The sequence below is a fragment of the Rhinolophus hipposideros genome, assembly GCF_964194185.1.
Source record: "Rhinolophus hipposideros genome assembly, chromosome: 1".
In the NCBI taxonomy this organism is placed as follows: Eukaryota; Metazoa; Chordata; class Mammalia; order Chiroptera; family Rhinolophidae; genus Rhinolophus; species Rhinolophus hipposideros.
The window spans coordinates 12,061,358-12,079,508 of record NC_138047.1 but is presented as its reverse complement, the minus strand read 5'-3'; the positions used below and the strand labels follow the sequence as shown (position 1 = coordinate 12,079,508).

The following is an 18,151-nucleotide window of genomic DNA, read 5'->3' as shown; positions in this document are numbered from 1 at the left end:
CTTTCTTAAATAATCTTCTGATATCTTTCTTTGATTTTCAATGGTTCCTTTTGCTGACTACAGCTATGTTCAGATCTCACCCATAATATAAGAAACAAAGCAAAAAAACCAAAATCCTTTTGTTGACCCCATCATTATTCCTATTAACCATGACCTTTTCTCTTTTTTTGTTCAATTGAACATTTATTGAAATAATATCTTAATTTATCACATATTTGTTCCTTAACCCCAGATAACCTAATTTCAATTTCTACCACTCTTTGGAAACTACTGTCTTAATGGTCAATGAACGATAAAATAACTATTAAACCTCATAGCCTTTGCTCAGTCATCATCTTTGATAACATTCCAGCATGTTCCAGTCGATGCCAGTTTTCTTTTTTGACACTGTAAGAACTTATGTCTGTCAAGCTTTTTCCTCTTTGCGTTCCCTAATTAATACCTCATCCCCTCCCAGAGCTCTCTGTAGGTTCTTTCTCTGACACTGGTCCTTCTCTCACAACCCAGTCATAGTACTTTTCACTTCTTATTGTATATTTCTCTTGGACAATGAGTTGAACCTCAAACTTAATTTTTATAAAACGGAGCTTATCCTTTCTATTCACCCATACTATACCTCAGCTCTTTCTTCTGACTTTCTTGTTTTTGAACAAGTAGCAACATTGGTGTCTTCTTTAAGACACCAATGGATTCATAATTCCACTTCATGAAGTGTGATCAAGAAATACGGTGAATGTTTAAATAAAAATATATTACAGTAAAGGACACATTGCCATTAATCCCCCTCAAAATACTCCCACTTGCTTCGAACACACTTATTCCTTCATTCTTTCTTGCCACTTTCTGAAGCAGTTCTGGAAGTCCTGTTTTGTGAGTGTCTTTAGTTGCACTATTGTGGCTGCCTCAATGTCCTGAATCTGTTCAAAACATTTACCTTTCATGGTCATTTTGACTTTGGGGAAGAGCCAGAAGTCACATGGTGCCAGATCCAGTTAATAAAATGAATGAGGACACACTGTAATTTTTATTTGACAGAAATTGTCGTACCACAAGTAATATTTACGGAGCCTTTTATTGTGATCAACAAATACAGTGAATGCTGCTGCCGAGTGCCATCCAACAGAAAGGCAGTGATCTTCAATATAGGAAGTGGAATTTTAGTAACAGTGTGTGACAAGTTTCAACTCATTTGGTGCAGTCAGTTGGGTGTGAGCTACGATTGAGAGAAGGTGTGTTTTAAAGTGTGCCGTAAATCAACCTCCATTATGACAACTCTCCATGTCACACATTGCTTCTGGTATGTGGCAATTTCTGTCAAATAAAAACATTACGGTGTGTCCTCATCCACCTTATTCACTGGATCTGGCACCATGCGACTTCTAGCTCTTCCCCAAAGTCAAAATGATTCAGGACATCAAGGCAGCCATGACAGCGCAACTAAAGACACTCGTGAAAGAGGGCTTCCAGAACTGCTTCAGAAAGCTGCAGGAAAGAGTGATGGAATAAGTGTGTTAGAAGCAAGGGGGAGTAGTTTGAGGGGGATTAATGTCAATGTGTACTTTTACTGTAATAAATCTTTTTTTATTTCAACATTCATCATATTGTTTGATCAACCTCTTACATTTCCCATATTTGGAGGAGAAAGCTAGGCACTGTGATTAATATACATTGTATCATTTATTCCCCCACAACAATTCATATTTCATACATTAGTAAACTAAGATCCAAAGTGGTCAAGAGAGTGGACTAATATCTCAGAGTTGTCTAGAGATGCAAACTACATATGTTGGACACTAAAATTTGTACACTTTTCTCTGTGTAATAGCATGACTATTAAAAGGCAATGTATCATGAATCATCAAAGAAATATTCAATTATGTTTTTGCTATTGTATGTATTAAGGAAGGAAAGCAGACAAATACATTTTAGAAAAACTGTAAATCTTCAACAAGAGTTTGAAGTAATAAAGACCTACTGTTAAACTTGGTGTTATTACAATGCTGTTAACCAGAATAACCTCTTTTCCAAATTCCTCAATCAAGGTTGTGTTATATACTGAACTGTGTGGTGTGTGGTGGTGTTGAATGCTAAACTGGGTGTATATTTACTAATGTCTTTCATCTTGAGTTCAGATTGGAAATAGGGTTTGTTTTTTACTATGTGTTATTAATCAGATATTTTTCAATGTTAACCTCAACAATTAAAGAGAATCTTTAACTGTTGGACTTCAGAGCTAAGTTAAGCTCGATAACTGAGACAGAAGAATCCAACATTAAAGGGAGGACCAGTTAGTTTATAGTGTGGAAGTGTCCAATGTGTATGCAAAATAGGAAATTACACAGTATGCTGTAAGGATGGATTGTACTCTGGGCAAAGGATTCACCATCATTAAGCATTTACATACTGAACAACTGTTGATTAAGTGCCGTTTTATCCAATTTAGACCTAATGAACTTGGTAGATGAGATCCCTGCTGAATCAAGGAGCAATCAAAGCTTCATTCTGGATTCTGTGCCAGCTAGGTCAAGAAGTTCCAAGTGTTGTGTATATTTACTTGGTACAGGAAATACATGACTTTCTTATCCTTCCTTCTTTAACAGATATTTATGGAATATGATTTGTCTATAGGGCGTATCAGTTGGTGAGTGGTAGATAATGATATAAAATAGAAAACTCTTCCCTGCCTTTGAGGAGTTTTATTTTCATTTTTGCTAATTTTCCTCAGTTATTTGGAATGACAATTTTTTTTTAATCAAAGGGGTAAAAAGTATTTTGTTTGAGTCTAAAGGCAAAGTAACTCTCTCCTCTGGCAAAAAGGCAAAAAGGAACGAAGAGGTAAGGATGTGTTATAACTCTGTTCTCAGTCTCAGCTACCTCAGAGGTGCAATGACATTGTGGTTCTATTTGGAATTTTCAGGAAGGGGTCCGGATTACCATTTCGCAGGAAAAGCAAAAGCTGTGTCAGAAGAAGCCCATGTCTGCCTACCCTGCAGGGAGGGCTGCCCGTACTGTGCTGACGACAGCCCCTGCTTTGTCCAGGAGGATAAGTATTTGAGACTTGCCATCATCTCCTTCCAAGGCCTGTGTATGCTGCTGGACTTTCTTAGCATGCTGGTGGTCTACCACTTCCGCAAAGCAAAGGTAAACACGGGCACCCTGGTTATGAGCTTCCATTTTATTATGAAGATGACCTCTTGTTTCTTTAAGCAAATAGAGTTTTTCCAAAGCCCAGTATCTTCTCTGTTAAACAGAAATCTTACTATAATAGGATCGGGCAAGAGTATGAAAGTTACATTTTTAGTTCCCCAGGAGAAATGGGGATTAAAAATATGAAAGTTTATAATAACATTTTCTTGTACAGAATGTTTCCCCCTATTTAGCCTGGAGCTCAAGTATTTCATTGCCTTAAAGGACTCTTTTTCATCAACTCTTTGGCCTCTTGAAAAACATATTCTGCCAGTACCCATTAGTTTGTTAATTTTTCCATATCCAGAAAACTTTGTGATGTTTATTACATTTCATTTCTTATTTTTCTTAGCCATATTTGAAGATGGTAAATAGACTCAACTATTTTTGAGCATATTATATTTTGAAGAATGAATTTATTCATGACCTTATATTTGGTCTTGCATTAGTATCCCAGAATAATAGTGATCTCAGAAGCTTATATAGTATTGAGAGAACCTGTCCTTTGGTTCTGTTCTGAGAAATCAAAGAGTAGTATAAGCATTTTTAGGCTTCTCAGTCAGGGGTGGACAAAATGCTAAAATGTTCAGGGCAAGGCTGTATGGGGAGCTGTCTTTGGTGGTCACTCAATTAATTATATGTAGCCAGTGTTGGGTCAGAATTTGTATCCTTTTGCTTTCAGAAATTTATTTGTGTCATCGAAAAGAAAAACAAAGCCTAAAGTTTGCACCTTTTCTGAATTTAAATGACCCTTTTATGTCAGCAAAATTGTACAAATTGGTTCAGATTACAGAGCTCATTGAAACTAAATTGTTTCCATTAGGTATTAAAAAAAGAAAACAACTCTGTGAATGATATCTATTACAAAGCCTCAAGTTAACATAAAACAACAACAACAAAACAACAAACCTCTGTTGAGATTTTGAAAGAATGTATCCATTATGTTAATTTATAGACTTTAATGGTTATTTTAAATAGTTTCATTAACAGAAGCACAAAACAAATCAAGCTGTAAGTCATCCCGAAAACGTACACAGGCAAATGGTTCTTCATTTAACCCATACTTGTCTTTGTTTTGCAACAAAATATGTGTTAAATTGTACGTATAATAAAGTAGCAGACATGGAGTAGGGCAATATCTAATCATTGTTACCAAGTAAAAATAATTGGTTTTTTAAAAGCCTGTCACAGGTACAAAAGGTAGAATTGAAAGGTCTATTTATTAAATGGCTCTGAAATCTCTCTATATAATATAATTCATTTACACAGTGAATAATAATATAATTCATTTACACAGTGTAAACTCATAGTTCTTTATGCATTTTAATTATTACTGTGCTAAATAGAGTTAGTGATATATTATGGGTAGAATATTACATTGGATATTAAGAAAATGAAGATGGTCCTTGCTGGATGAATATCTTAATCTACGTTAATGTTACTTAACATTTCCAAAGTTATTAACCATGCAAATTTCTCTGGGCCTTCATATGAAATTCTACTTTATGGGGCTACCATGAGAATAGATATCTTTAAATGTCATTGGTGAAATTTCTACACATACAAACTAGTTGGAATAGATAAATTAGACATTATTTATTTTTAAGATGGTCACCTTTTGAAGAATCAGTCAGTTTTCACTGATTGTGACATAAAGGGAGAAATTTTTAGGAAACAAATTAATAAAGTCAGTGAACATACCAATAAATGTGTTACTAATTTCCTGGTTTTTATTTAGAAATATGACACAATTTCAGAACTAGAAGGGAACAACCTCTTGTTTTATAGAAAAGAAATCCCAGCCTCTGAGAGATTGTAAATTGCCCATGTAACGCATCTAGGTTGGGATGTTTATGTTTTGTCTTATTCTGGCACTCAGAATAAACGCTTGTAGAAGATTGAAAAGTGTAAGTGAATAAATTGAGGCTAAGTGAAAATATGGATAAGGAAACTTAGTTGAAATCAAGGGTGACGTTAAGATGTGAAATGGATCCCATAAGGGCAGGTGTACTGTCCTTGCCCAGTGCTAGAAAGAAGAGCTTCTTTCTAGGAGAGGTCTAAGCGCAGTGCAAAGAGGAGAAAAAAGTAAGTCATTGTTCATGAGGTAAAAAGTGACCAGTCGGCCAGATGGAGCTTGATTATTTCTAGCACTAAGTCTTGAAAGAAATTTCTCCTCTGGATTCTTATACAGAGAATATTATTAAAGGTAGCAAATGATAAATACCTTTCCAGGAAATAATAATAGTTGTGGTAGCTTTGTTTCTGTCAATATTTCTGAATGTGTGCTAAAGTTTTAATGCTTAAACGTAGCTCGGGCGAATCTGTTCTGTAGGTGATATCACAAATGTGGTCCTGATGCACAGTTCTTTGTAGTTTAATGTTAATGCAGGGATACTTTGAGAATAACTAGATTAGAGTTTGTCAGTATGCAGCACACATGTACCACACAAGGCCACAGTGCACACAGAGGGTCCTCTTTCCCATGTGATCCAGAATCAGCTCCCATGTCACCCTCCTATCAAGCAGGACTTTAATCAGGGTCTGTGCATAATCTACTTGCCTTCCTGGATCTAGAAAAATGGGAGGACTGAAAATTCTTCACATAAGCTTCCTTCAACATAGTTGCTCTTTACTCAGTTATCCAAAGGTATCCACTGAGTGATAACAAATTCGAGATTATAATCCCGGTTAAGATTGGAGGCAGCTTTTCCTTCTGTTGCGTGTGAAGCTGTATAATGTAACATAACATAACGTAAAGTAACATAAAACATAACAACATAACATCACATAACATAATATAACATAGCATAACAATATAATATATAGTGACCAAACTGGGGGTAGCACTGACATGCACTAATGAAGGCTGAGACATCTACTCAGGCACACACCTGAAGAGAAGTCCAATCTCCCATCTACAAGGAGACATCCTTGGAGGAACACATGGTTAGGCAATGAGCCTGAGCTACAATCTGAGCCTCGTCCCTCTTTCCTCTTTCTCTAGCGTGTGAACCAGATTCTTTCATCCAGTTTCACCCGAATTCATGGTATGTGACACCTTAAATACTTCTGGTGTATGAACTATATTTCATTTAGGGTGCATTAGAAATAGATTGTTTGGGAACTTAGGCCTCTTTTATTTGTATTAGATTATCTCTTCTGTGAATTGACAGAAATAACCACACTGACAAATCGAAAACGGGAAAAGAAATGACAGTGTCAAACCTAACAGCTGATCTCGTCCATCTAGGCAGCATGCAAATAGCTATAATGGTAATAGAGAGGCAGTTTTCAGTTCTAAAATAAGATATTAGCTGATGATATCAAGAGATATAAGATGATAAGGAAATTTATGTCTTTCAGTGTGTTTGACTGCAAGGGAAGTTTGTTTTTCTTTTTGTTTTTTCAAATTCTATTTGGTTGCATAAAGTTTACCTGTGCCTAAAATAATCAACTTTGTAGTTGCTAAGTATCAATAATCACTGGTCAAAAGTCATTTTATCATTTATCATTAATATTTTATCATTTTAAACAACACGAACTAGATTCCATTACATTTTAGGGTATGGCTTGTGGTATGACACCACAAAGAGCAAATTATATTTTACTCTACACAAACATTTAGGGTAACTAATTACCTTTGTTCTTGTGCCCTTTGTTAAAGATTAAGTCTATCAATAAACTGAATGATTTTGAATGCAGTGAGTTCTTCTGAAAGAAAAAGTATTTTAAAACAGTATTCTAAAGATCCTGAATATTGTTTTCAAATTATTCCTACATTTTCACCAAATATTATGACAAGTAACATATTTTTCTATTAGCTATTTTGAATCAAGAGTACAGTTTCTTACAGCTTAATAATGTCAAGTGTTAGTACAATTTATTTTCAAAAGAAAATTTCAGAGATAAAAGAGACAATGGAAGGAAGAGCAGCTTATTCCACTTCTGAAAACAATCTTTTGCTTTGGTTTATTTTTAGTAAATTTTAGCATTTTTGTTTGAGCTTAATAGTTTGGGGGAAAAAATGATAGTCATTTTTAAAAACTAAACATACTGTGGATTGTATTTTCCCTTCTATTCCTGTGATAGTTTTTATTTATTTTTTAATTAGAAATTAATTGACAGGGATTTTTTAACTGCTCATTTTTGGTTTGGAAAATTAAATGTTTTAATACAGAGTCTGATTTTTAAATGAAATTCTGGTAGGCTAATTTTGGTGTTCTAATGCCTATTTTGGTTAAATAAAGGAAAACATAGCACGTTTTATTGTTATGTAAAATATACATAACATAAAATTTACCATTTTAAGTGTAAAATTCAATGATATTGAGTACATTCACATCATTGTACAACCATCACCACTATTCATTTCCAGAACTTTTTCATCATTCCAAACTGAGTTTTGTACCCATTAAACATCCCCCTCTCCCCTACTTTCTGTAGCTGTAAATTTGTCTTTTCAGAGTACCTCATAAGTGAAATCATACACTTAGTTGTCCTTGTGTGCCTGGCTTATTTTACTTAGCATAATGTTTTAAAAGTTTATTCATGTTATAATATGTATCCAAACTTGATTTCTTTTAATTTCCGAATAATATTCCATTGTATGTATTTACCACATTTTGTTTATCAGTTCATCTCTTAATGGGCATGTGGTAATTTCTACCTTTCCACTATTGTGAATAACACTACTATGAATATTAGTGTACAAGTGTCTGTCTGAGTCCCTGATTTCAGTCTTTTTAATATAACCTTGGTATGGAATTGCTGAATCATATGGTCTTTCTGTGTTTAACTTTTTGAGGAACCACCAAACTTTTCCACAGAATACAGACCATTTGATATTTTCACCAACAATTCATGAGGGATCCAATTCATCAACATCCTATTATTCAAAATCTTTTTCAATGTCTAGTTTTAGTGACTTGGGAGTTAAGAGACTAAATATTCTTCTATTTTTCCTTTCTCTTTCAAATGATGGATTTGACAAGGTAACTTCTAAAGAATTTTCAAGCACTAAGATTCTATGATTCTTTGAATCTGAGAGATTCAAATTCTGAATATGGTGTATTACTGTTGTAAAAAGATTAACTAGCAATTCTGAGACTATTATCTCACGGGCTAATGGATTGTGGATGTAATTGTCATTGGATCCAGATGACTCTTTTAGCAGGTTAAAGAGTTTCGAAAACAATAATAATACCAACTGTGTATGCACTCTTAAAATCAAGCCTGATTAATGCAGTAAGCAGTTTAGGGGAGCATTGAAGCTACAAATGAGAATCATGTCATACTAGCTTTGTGAGATGAATTTTTCAATGTCTTATGTGTATGTAAAGACTCATTCACTGAAGGGATTTCTGAACCATTGCAAGAACACCCAAAGGAGAAAGTATTGAAACTCTTAATTCTACACTTTTGTCCTTATAGGAGGTAAGAAGACAAGAACTAAGTAAAAGTTATATCATTTATAATGAAATGTTTGATTTTGAAACACGATACCTGATATTATTTGTATAATTTTTCTTTCCATGAACTATGTTTAAACATATGTAAAGAAACCTGAAGTGTTAGGCTTGAAAGATAGTGAAGTATAATCATGTTTCCTGAATTAACTTTCAAATGATCATTTTTAGGACCTAAGAAGTCTGATTAGGGTCAGCCCCAGAATTACAGTTAGGTGAGAGCAGAGTGTGAGGAAGGAAGTGTGGGCTAAGACTTCCTATTCCAACATCAATGCTCCTGTCCCCAAAGTGTTAGGACCTCACATATTTGCCTCTTGAAAGCTTTCTGAACTTTAAGGGCTTCATATATAAAATACAGATATTGTTTAAGTAGGAGTAGTTGTTGTTCTAACGATGAGTGGAACTTTAGCTAAAATATGATGGCTACGTCCTGTCAGTTTATTGGAGCACTGTGTTATGAAGGATTCTGACATAATTAATGGATTTATTCTGAAAGGTGATTGTTATTAGCTAACTTTAGCTGACATAAGTGTTAGCAAGGAAACTAATGAAACACCTACTTCCTGTTTTTCACTCTTTTCCTAGGAGTTTCAGGCTCAACCGAAATAGTGAGGGAAGAAAAACTAGCGATAGAGGATGTGAGAGGATCTTTGTGATAAGCACAGTCATGAAACTGTTTTGTTTAGGAATAGCCCACTTCTTGAAGAATTATATCAAAGTTCAGGGTGTCTATAGAAGATGAACTGCTATATCTAGCCAAGAAATAACGGATGTACTAGGTGCTATATACCATTCCACAATTTACTAGCCAGTTCTCAAGTATTTTGAACTTGACACAGTCTGAAGTGTATTTTGACAGGTGATTTACCCTAAATTGTTGAAGGTAAATGTATTTCAAATAAAATACAATGCTTTCAATTCTTATTCATTTTTCTTCTCTTCTGACAAATACCAGGGGTGCCAAAAAATGTATACACATTTAAGAGATGTTATTTATGTGTTACCTTTCGAAGTTGAATTGAATTACGGTAGCGATGTGTAGTATGATGTTTGTTCAGAAGATGGTGTTAATCAAATGAATGCTAGCGTCACCATGCGACAGGCAGGACAGTCAAAGAAAATGGCAGAAGCACGGTTGTCATTCGTTCGAGGAGCACAAGACCATTTTGAAGTGGTATTTGAAATTCAAGAACGTTATGGAAATACGACAAGGGAGGCATGAGTATGCAACAGAACCCCAACACGCCTACCAATTGCATACATTCATAATAAGTCTGAGACGCACGGTACTGTGTGTGACGTGCACAAGGGAAGATCTGGGAGGCCTCGCACAGCAACAAGTCCTGCTTCTTCTGCTGTGGTGTTGGAACAGTTTACATGCTCGCCACAGAAGTCTACCAAACAGTGTTTGCTATACTCAGAAGTGTCTGGACGCTGATGTAACCACTTTGAGCACTTCTTGTCATTGCAGAAGTCAAACATGACTTGTATTCATCTTGTGTTATTGGTACATATTGAGTATTACAATTTTAATACAGTTTTTTCCTTACTTAAAATGTGTATACATTTTTTTGGCACCCTCTGTATATGTGGTATATGTTAATAAAAGTGCCAGAAGAAATTTTTTTTTTAAATTAAATTTATTGGGGTGACAATTGTTAGTAAATTTACATAGATTTCAGGTGTACAATTCTGTATTACATCGTCTATAAATCCCATTGTGTGTTCACCACCCAGAGTCAGTTCTCCTTCCATCACCATATATTTGATCCCCTTTACCCTCATCACCCACTCCCCACCCCCTTACCCTCTGGTAACCACTAAATTATTGTCTGTGTCTATGAGTTTTTCTTTCTCATTTGTTTGTCTTGTTCTTTTTGGTTTATATACCACATATCAGTGAAATCATAGGGTTCTCTGCTTTTTCTGTCTGACTTATTTCACTTAGCATTATACTCTCAAGATCCATCCATGTTGTCACAAATGTTCCTATATCATCTTTCCTTAACGCCGAATAGTATTCCATTGTGTATATGTACCACAACTTCTTTATCCATTCATCTATCGAAGGACATTTTGGTTGTTTCCATGTCTTGGCCACCGTAAACAAAGCTGCAATGAACATTGGAGTACACGTGTCTCTATAGAGAAATGCTTTTATATTTTTGGGGTAGATACCCAGGAGAGCGATTGCTGGGTCATATGGTAATTCTATTCGTAATTTCTTGAGGAATCTCCACACTGCCTTCCATAGCGGCTGCACCAGTCTGCATTCCCACCAACAGTGTATGAGAGTTCCTTTTTCTCCACAGCCTCTCCAACACTTGTTACTATTTGTTTTGTTGAGGAAAGCCATTCTGACTGGGGTGAGGTGATATCTCATTGTGGTTTTCATTTGCATTTCTCTGATGATTAGCGATGTTGAGCATTTTTTCATATGTCTATTTGCCATTTGTATATCCTCTTTGGAGAAATGTCTCCTCAGGTCCTCTGTTCATTTTTCAATTGGGTTGTTTGTCTTTTTGTTGTTGAGTTTGATGAGTTCCTTGTATATTTTGGATATTAGCCCCTTATCAGAGGAACTGTTTGCGAAAATCTTCTCTCATTCAGTTGGTTGCCTCATTATTTTGTCAATAGTTTCTTTTGCTGTGCAGAAGCTTTTCAGTTTCATATAATCCCATTTGTTTATTTTAGTTTTTACTTCCATTGCCTTTGGAGTCAGATTCATAAAATGCTCTTTGAACCCAAGGTCCATAAGTTTAGTACCTATGTTTTCTTCAATGCAGTTTATTGTGTCAGGTCTTATGCTTAAGTCTTTGATCCATTTTGAATTAATTTTGGTACATGGTGACAGATAGCAGTCCAGTTTCATTCTTTTGCACGTAGCTATCCAATTCTGCCAGCACCATTTATTGAAGAGGCTGTCTTTCCTCCATTGTATGTTTTTAGCTTCTTTGTCAAAAATTATTTGTCCATATTTATGTGGTTTTATTTCTGGGTTCTCAATTCTATTCCATTGGTCTATATGTCTGTTTTTCCGCCAATACCAAGCTGTTTTGATTATTGTAGCCCTGTAGTACAAGCAAAAATCAGGGAGTGTGATACCTCCAGTATTGTTCTTTTTTTTTAATATTGCTTTGGCTATTCGGGGTCTTTTGTGGTTCCAAACAAATCTGATGATTTTTTGTTCTATTTCTTTAAAAAATGCCATTGGGATTTTAATGGAGATTGCATTAAATCTGTATATGGCGTTGGGTAATATGGCCATTTTAACTATGTTGATTCTTCCAATCCATGAGCACGGAATGTCTTTCCATTTCTTTGTGTAGAAGAAATTTGATCTTAAAAATTATGGCCTCTATCCCAGCATACAACATGCATCCCCCAATGTGTTTTGTCAACAAGAAAATATTTTATGAGTTCTGAGTGGAGTTCAGTCCTCAGATCAAATTCAGAGTTTCAGATCTTTTATTTTTTCTTATTACTGTGGAAATTATTTAGCTTATTTGTAGATTACTTTTTCTTAAAGCTACTTTTGTTAGCAATCAACTTTTCTGTTTTTTTTCTGGTTGGTAGGTTACTTTTTCTTAAAGCTACTTTTGTTAGCAATCAACTTTTTCTGTTTTTTTTTCTGGTTTTCTGGTAGCAGTCGACTTTTTCTGGTCATGAGTCTTTCCAAATTACTAAGGATGCACTTTAGAACTAAATATAATATTCAAACAATTAAAATAAAATTAAAAGGTAAATTGGAAAAAGTATTTTGATATGATATGATAGTAAAGGATTGATATTCTTAATCTAAAAACAAACTCTTTTAGGTATCAATAAGAACTACAAAAAAATACCAAACAGAAAAATAGGCAAATAAAATTCATCAGAAATTTGTAAAAAAAAAACCCCAAAACAAACAAACATAAAAATCTATTATCTATATCCATGAATAATTACAAAATGCAAATTAAAACAATGAGATATACTTTTAAAACAGTAATTTTCTGTGTTGGTGAAGATGTTAGGAACTTAGGTGCTCCCATCCATCGCTGATGGTTGTGTAAATTCGAAGAAACTTTTTAATGAAATTTGGAATTATGTGTAATAAACATAAAAATGCACAGTAGTTTTACTTCTAGGAGTCTCTACTAAAGAAATCATATATGTGCACAGGACTTACAAATATATTCAGACGTGTTTATCATAGCACTGTTTATGGTGCAAACAAACTGGGAACAATTAAACGTTCAAAATTGGGTTAGGTCATCCATACTGTTAAATATGTAGCCTACAAAAGTGATATGATAGAATACTAAATGATGGGGAAAATGGTTTTTATATAGTTATTTAATGTAACCTTCACCACCACATTTCCACCATGTATTAAAATTTTACTTCAGCGCTTTTCATTTTTAATCTTCTCTTACCTTTTTTTTCACTCAATTCCTCTCTGCATGCCTTTTTCCATTCCTTCTTTTCATTCATCATCTATCTGCTGAGCCCCTAGTGAGTGCTTGGAATTATTACTCATATTGGGAATATAATGGTGAACAGAACAAACAAGATCTGTGCCCTTTAGGAGTTTATATTCCAGTGTGGGGCTGGTGGAGATAGGCAACAAAAAAATAAAAAGGAATGTATCAGGTGGTAATAAGTGCTGCGATCAAAATGAAATAGTAAAACTTGACAGAGTATAACTTTGGAGTTATAGAATTCTTACAGCTGCTATGTAAGTTGGTATTATCCTCATTTTATATTTGAATAAACCAAAGTATAGAGAATTGAAAATCCAACTCAGTGTTACTTGGGGAAGCTAGGATCAACATTCAGGTCTATTCAACTTTATATTGCATTACAACTCTTAACTACTGTGCTATACTGTCATGTGGTTACAATGCAAATATTTATCTTAAATTCTAAAAAGTAGTCCCAGCCAATTCTGGCCCCGCTGTAGTAATCTAAGTTCTACGCCTGCATGAATTCTTCTTTCTTTCTCATTCCCTTATGACTCGTCAAAACTTACATGTCCTATGCTTCATTCTTGCTAGATGTCTGCTAGTTAACAGAATAAATTAAGTGCCTACAGGCACCATTTTAATAGCCTTGTATATTTCTTGGCTCTGCTCATTTGTTACTACATAGTTTTGCATTTTAATGGCATCCTTTAATGACTTAGCCCAAGGAGAAACACATACATATAGTATAATGGTATAGGGGTATGTGTGTGTATGTATGTGAATGAATATGAATGCCAGTGGTAAGGGTATATATGGGGAGAAGCAGGAAAGTGGAGAAAAATAGTTTAGCTCTTTCTTTCTGTGCTTCTTTAAAAATGTCATTTAAATAACCTATTCTACTGGTGGCAGCAGTACTAATTATGAGTTAATGAAGAACAACTAAAGTGATTATGACACATTTATATGTGCCTTAAGAGATATAAAATGCTTAACAATTACCAAAGCTCCATTCCTCTTTTGAGGCACTTATATTTACTTATGCTTATGTGAATGGAAAAGCCAGTTATATATTAAGTATGCCAAAAATAACTTTTTAAAAATTGATGTACTTGTATACTGAATTACTTGCTATTTGAAAAATATTGTAGAAGATCACTCTGTTTTTTCCAAATTTCTTGGATCTTCATTTTTAAAGTCCATTCAAATATTAAGTCAGCAAAAGACTTTAAAATGATTTTGATACTGGCTTGCCCAGAAGAGACTAATAATCTAGTGGGGAGATGAATATAAGGAAATAGGAGATCCATAAAAACATGTACTAAAGTGTACTCAGTACTTGATGAGGCAGTAAGGGATAGTGATTAGGGTCATCGACTTTACAGTTTGACTAACTTGGTGCCTCTCCTGACTTCTCACATAAGAGCTCTTAAACCTTTGGTAAGTTACCAACCTCTCTTTACCTCAATTTTCGCCTCTGTAATGTGGGGATAATAATAAATCTATTCACACACGGCTGTGGTGAAGATTGAAATGTGTGGAATCTTTATAAATTTATTATAAGTAATGATCTGTGGAAAGGGCTCAATAAATCTAGCTATTACTAGGAGGTACGTACAAAATATAAAGATAGCAGCATAAAAATTAGAGTGGTTAAATGTGGTCTGGGGAGACTTCAAAGAAGAAGTGGCAGTTGAGAAAAATCTTGCAAAATGAATTTCACTGGTCAGACTGATTAGACATAAGAAGGATAGACTAGGCAGAAAGACATACATGCGGAGATATTAGGGAGCACGAGACATTCAGGGAAATTCAAATATTTCAGTATGGATCCTGAAAAACCTGGCTAAGCATTTTAGACTTCATTCTATAGGCAGTTGGGATAAATTATTGAGCTGGCTGAAGATGTTAGACATATGGATCTGGCACCATAGAAGTAGGTTTGTAAATGATTCACTCATTCAGTCCGTGTTTTTTGAGGGTGCACTAAGTTCCCAAGCATTGCTTTTGGACAGTGAACAAAACAGGCATGGTGTGTGATCCTATGAATAGAGTTCTCAGTCTTCTGGGGTAAAGATAAGTGAGTAAATAAATTAATAACTATGAGCACTAATAACTACTATGAATGAACATAGAAGAGTAAAGTGAGAAAGGATAATAGATTTGGAAATATTAATATAATGGGGTTGGGGACAAGCTATGTAGTAGATTGTTTAGGAAGACTTCTGGGAGGCATCATCCTTTAATTTGAAGTCTCAAGGACAACCAACAGACTGAAGAATAGTCTCTTGTAGGGAAGAATAGAGACAGGGAAAGAAAACCACATCTGTGAAGGTACCAAAGTATAAAAAAGCTTGCAGGGTTCAAGGGACTGAAGGAGGCCAATGATTAGTAGCAGAGTGTGAGGGTGGAAAGAAGAGTTTAGAGAGATAGTCAGGTACCAGTAATTCAGAGGTCTACGGGCAGAGTAAAGAATTTCACTTTATGAAGTCAGAAGCTGCTGAATGGTTTTAATAAATCATTAGTGATTTGGGGAATAAATGATCCCATTTAGGTATTAAACTAATTTCTCTAGCTGCTTTGTGGAGAATAGATTAGTAAGGGGCAAGTGTAAAAGTGGGGGGAAATGATAACAAGTCTATTGAATTAGTCTAGGTAAGGGATAGTGGTGGTCGTGGGAATGGAGAGGAGTGGCTGAATTTGAGATACATTTGGAAGTAGAACTGATGGGACTGGATGATGAATTTGATATGAGAGGAGAAGAAAAATGAAAAATGAAGTTTGATTCCCTCAAGTTTGTTTACAGCTTGAGGAACTGGATGAAGAGTTGTGCCATCTACTACAATTAGGAAAATGGGAAAACTGGTAAGAGAATGGTTTTAAGGGTGGGATAGGAAAAATCAAGAGTTCCATTTTGGAACATAAATTTAATGAGGTTTGCCAAATTTAGCACGTAAAACAAACAAACAAACAAAAAAAAACAGAATGCCCAATCAAATTTGAATTTCAGATAAACAATGTGGTCACCAGGTTAATGTAGATTCTGGTTTGGTACCAGTGCTGAGCCTGGAGCTACTCAGAAAAAATCTCAGAGCACAGCCAGGCCTGTTGTCACCCACCTGGGGTCCGTGGACTTTGATAGTTTTCCAAGGAAGCATACAATTTGGGTGGAGCTGGCTGCTCTTGGAGGAAGTGCCTCTGGTGTTGGGTGAGTTGGATGAGTCAGCAGGGTGGAGCAAGTAGAGAGCTCACCAGGCCAATCAGATTCACATTTGGCCTGTGGGGGAGGGCTCAACACAGAAAAGATGACATCTGCTGGCCAGCTGCATGGGAGAAGCCCCCCATTCAGAAAAAAATGGCGACTGTTCTCCAACCCTCACTACGAAGCCACATACCTCAATCTGCCCCCTATATATCTCCAACACCCCCCAAGTAACTGTCCCTCTGCTGGAGCCCAAGATGAGTGCCTGAGAGTGAATGAGTCTGTGCCGAGGCCATTTAAGAGGATGTTTCTGTTTCTCACAGCCTTCCGTCCCACCCGGATGGTCAGAATCCCCACTGTTTTTCACAGCCAGATGTTGTGGGGGCTTCTCTTCCTGGCACCAGTGTTCTAGGCTTGTGAGATTGTTTGTGGCTGTGGTCCTTTGCTCCTCCAGGGGGAACCTCTGCAGCCGAGATATCCCTCCCAGTTCTCAACCACCACGGGGAGGTTTGGGGCTAGACTGTTTTGCGTCTCTGCCCCTCCTACCTGTCTCAATGTGGCTTTTTCTTTATATCCTTAGTTATAAAACTTCTGTTCAGCTACACTTCAGATGATTCTTCAGGTTGATCTATAATTTAGTTGTAATTTTAATGTGTTCATGGAAGAAAGCAGGCACAGTTTTTATTTACTCCACCATCTTGGATCTCCATTTTTGTGGTTTATATGCATTATTTTATCTGGATTTTATTTTATCTGGGAACTCTGATGGTTAACTGACGTGTGAGAAATTAAAGTGGAGATATCAAGAGGGCATTAGATATATGAGCTGGAAGTCGAGTGCAGGAGTTTAGGCTAGAGCTACAAATTAGGAATCATGAACATTAAGACCCAGGAGTTTAAAGCTATAAGAATAAATGAGATCAGATCACCCACATAGGAAATGCAGAAAGAAAAAAAAGAAGACAATACTTAGGACTGACTCTTCAACATTTTGAAGTAAAGTAGAATGCAAGAGCCCTTTTTAAATAACTGAGGCATAGCCAAAGAGAATAGAGGGAAGCTAGATCAATGTCATACTACAGAATCTAAAAGACAGTGTGGCCAACTATGGAGACTATTATGGAGTAATAGAATAAAATGAGGGGACAAAAGAATGCACTGGATTTGGCAACAGAGAGGTCATTGGCAGCCTTAGATGTATACTTTTATGCAATGATTGAGAAGGTAGAGAAAGCATGTGTACCCTAAACTCTAGAATCCTTTGGGAAGGGAATAGAAAAATATGGCGTTGACTAGATAATGATAGTTAAAACCATGGCAAATTCTGAGCTTTCCCGGGAAAGTGTTTAGAGTAAGAAAAGAAGACATTTGAAACAGAATGTTTGAAATAGATAGAAGAAAAGAAAGGAGAAAAGCGACAGAGGAATGAGATTTATTCAAAACTCCAGTAGAGGGAACTCAAAAGAAAAGGAGTTGTTAACAGTAGCAGATAAAGAGTGATGAAGAAAAATGAGGCCTAAAATAGTTCACTGCTATACTCATGTCACAGTTTTAGTTATTATAACTTTATTGGGACTTAAGTGGTTGGTAGCTGGTAGTTTTAACCTTCAAAATCTTTTGGATATTTTCAGTTTTTACTCTTCCATATTTAGCATTTAGGAAAAGTTTGTCAAATTCAATGCAAAACCCTACTGGGATTTTGATTGGGATTGCACTTAAGAGTGTTAGAACAGTTGTGTAGTCATATAGAAAAATCCAATATTAATCCTTAATATCATTCGCAATGATTCCAGATGAAAATGACTATGTATTTGATGATTACGAAGTTATTGAAAACTTTTGAGCAGTTTCTG

General features: G+C 35.5%; 1 protein-coding gene across 1 annotated transcript in view; it reads left to right on the top strand.

Moving 5' to 3' along the window:
• The window catches only part of GPR158 (G protein-coupled receptor 158), a 402,394-nt gene that overhangs the window by 242,692 nt on the left and 141,551 nt on the right, over positions 1-18,151 (top strand). Inside the window, exon 4 of the mRNA XM_081043867.1 lies at positions 2,918-3,141. Coding sequence (XP_080899993.1) covers positions 2,918-3,141 — 224 coding nt within the window. The remainder of the gene's footprint in view (positions 1-2,917; positions 3,142-18,151) is intronic.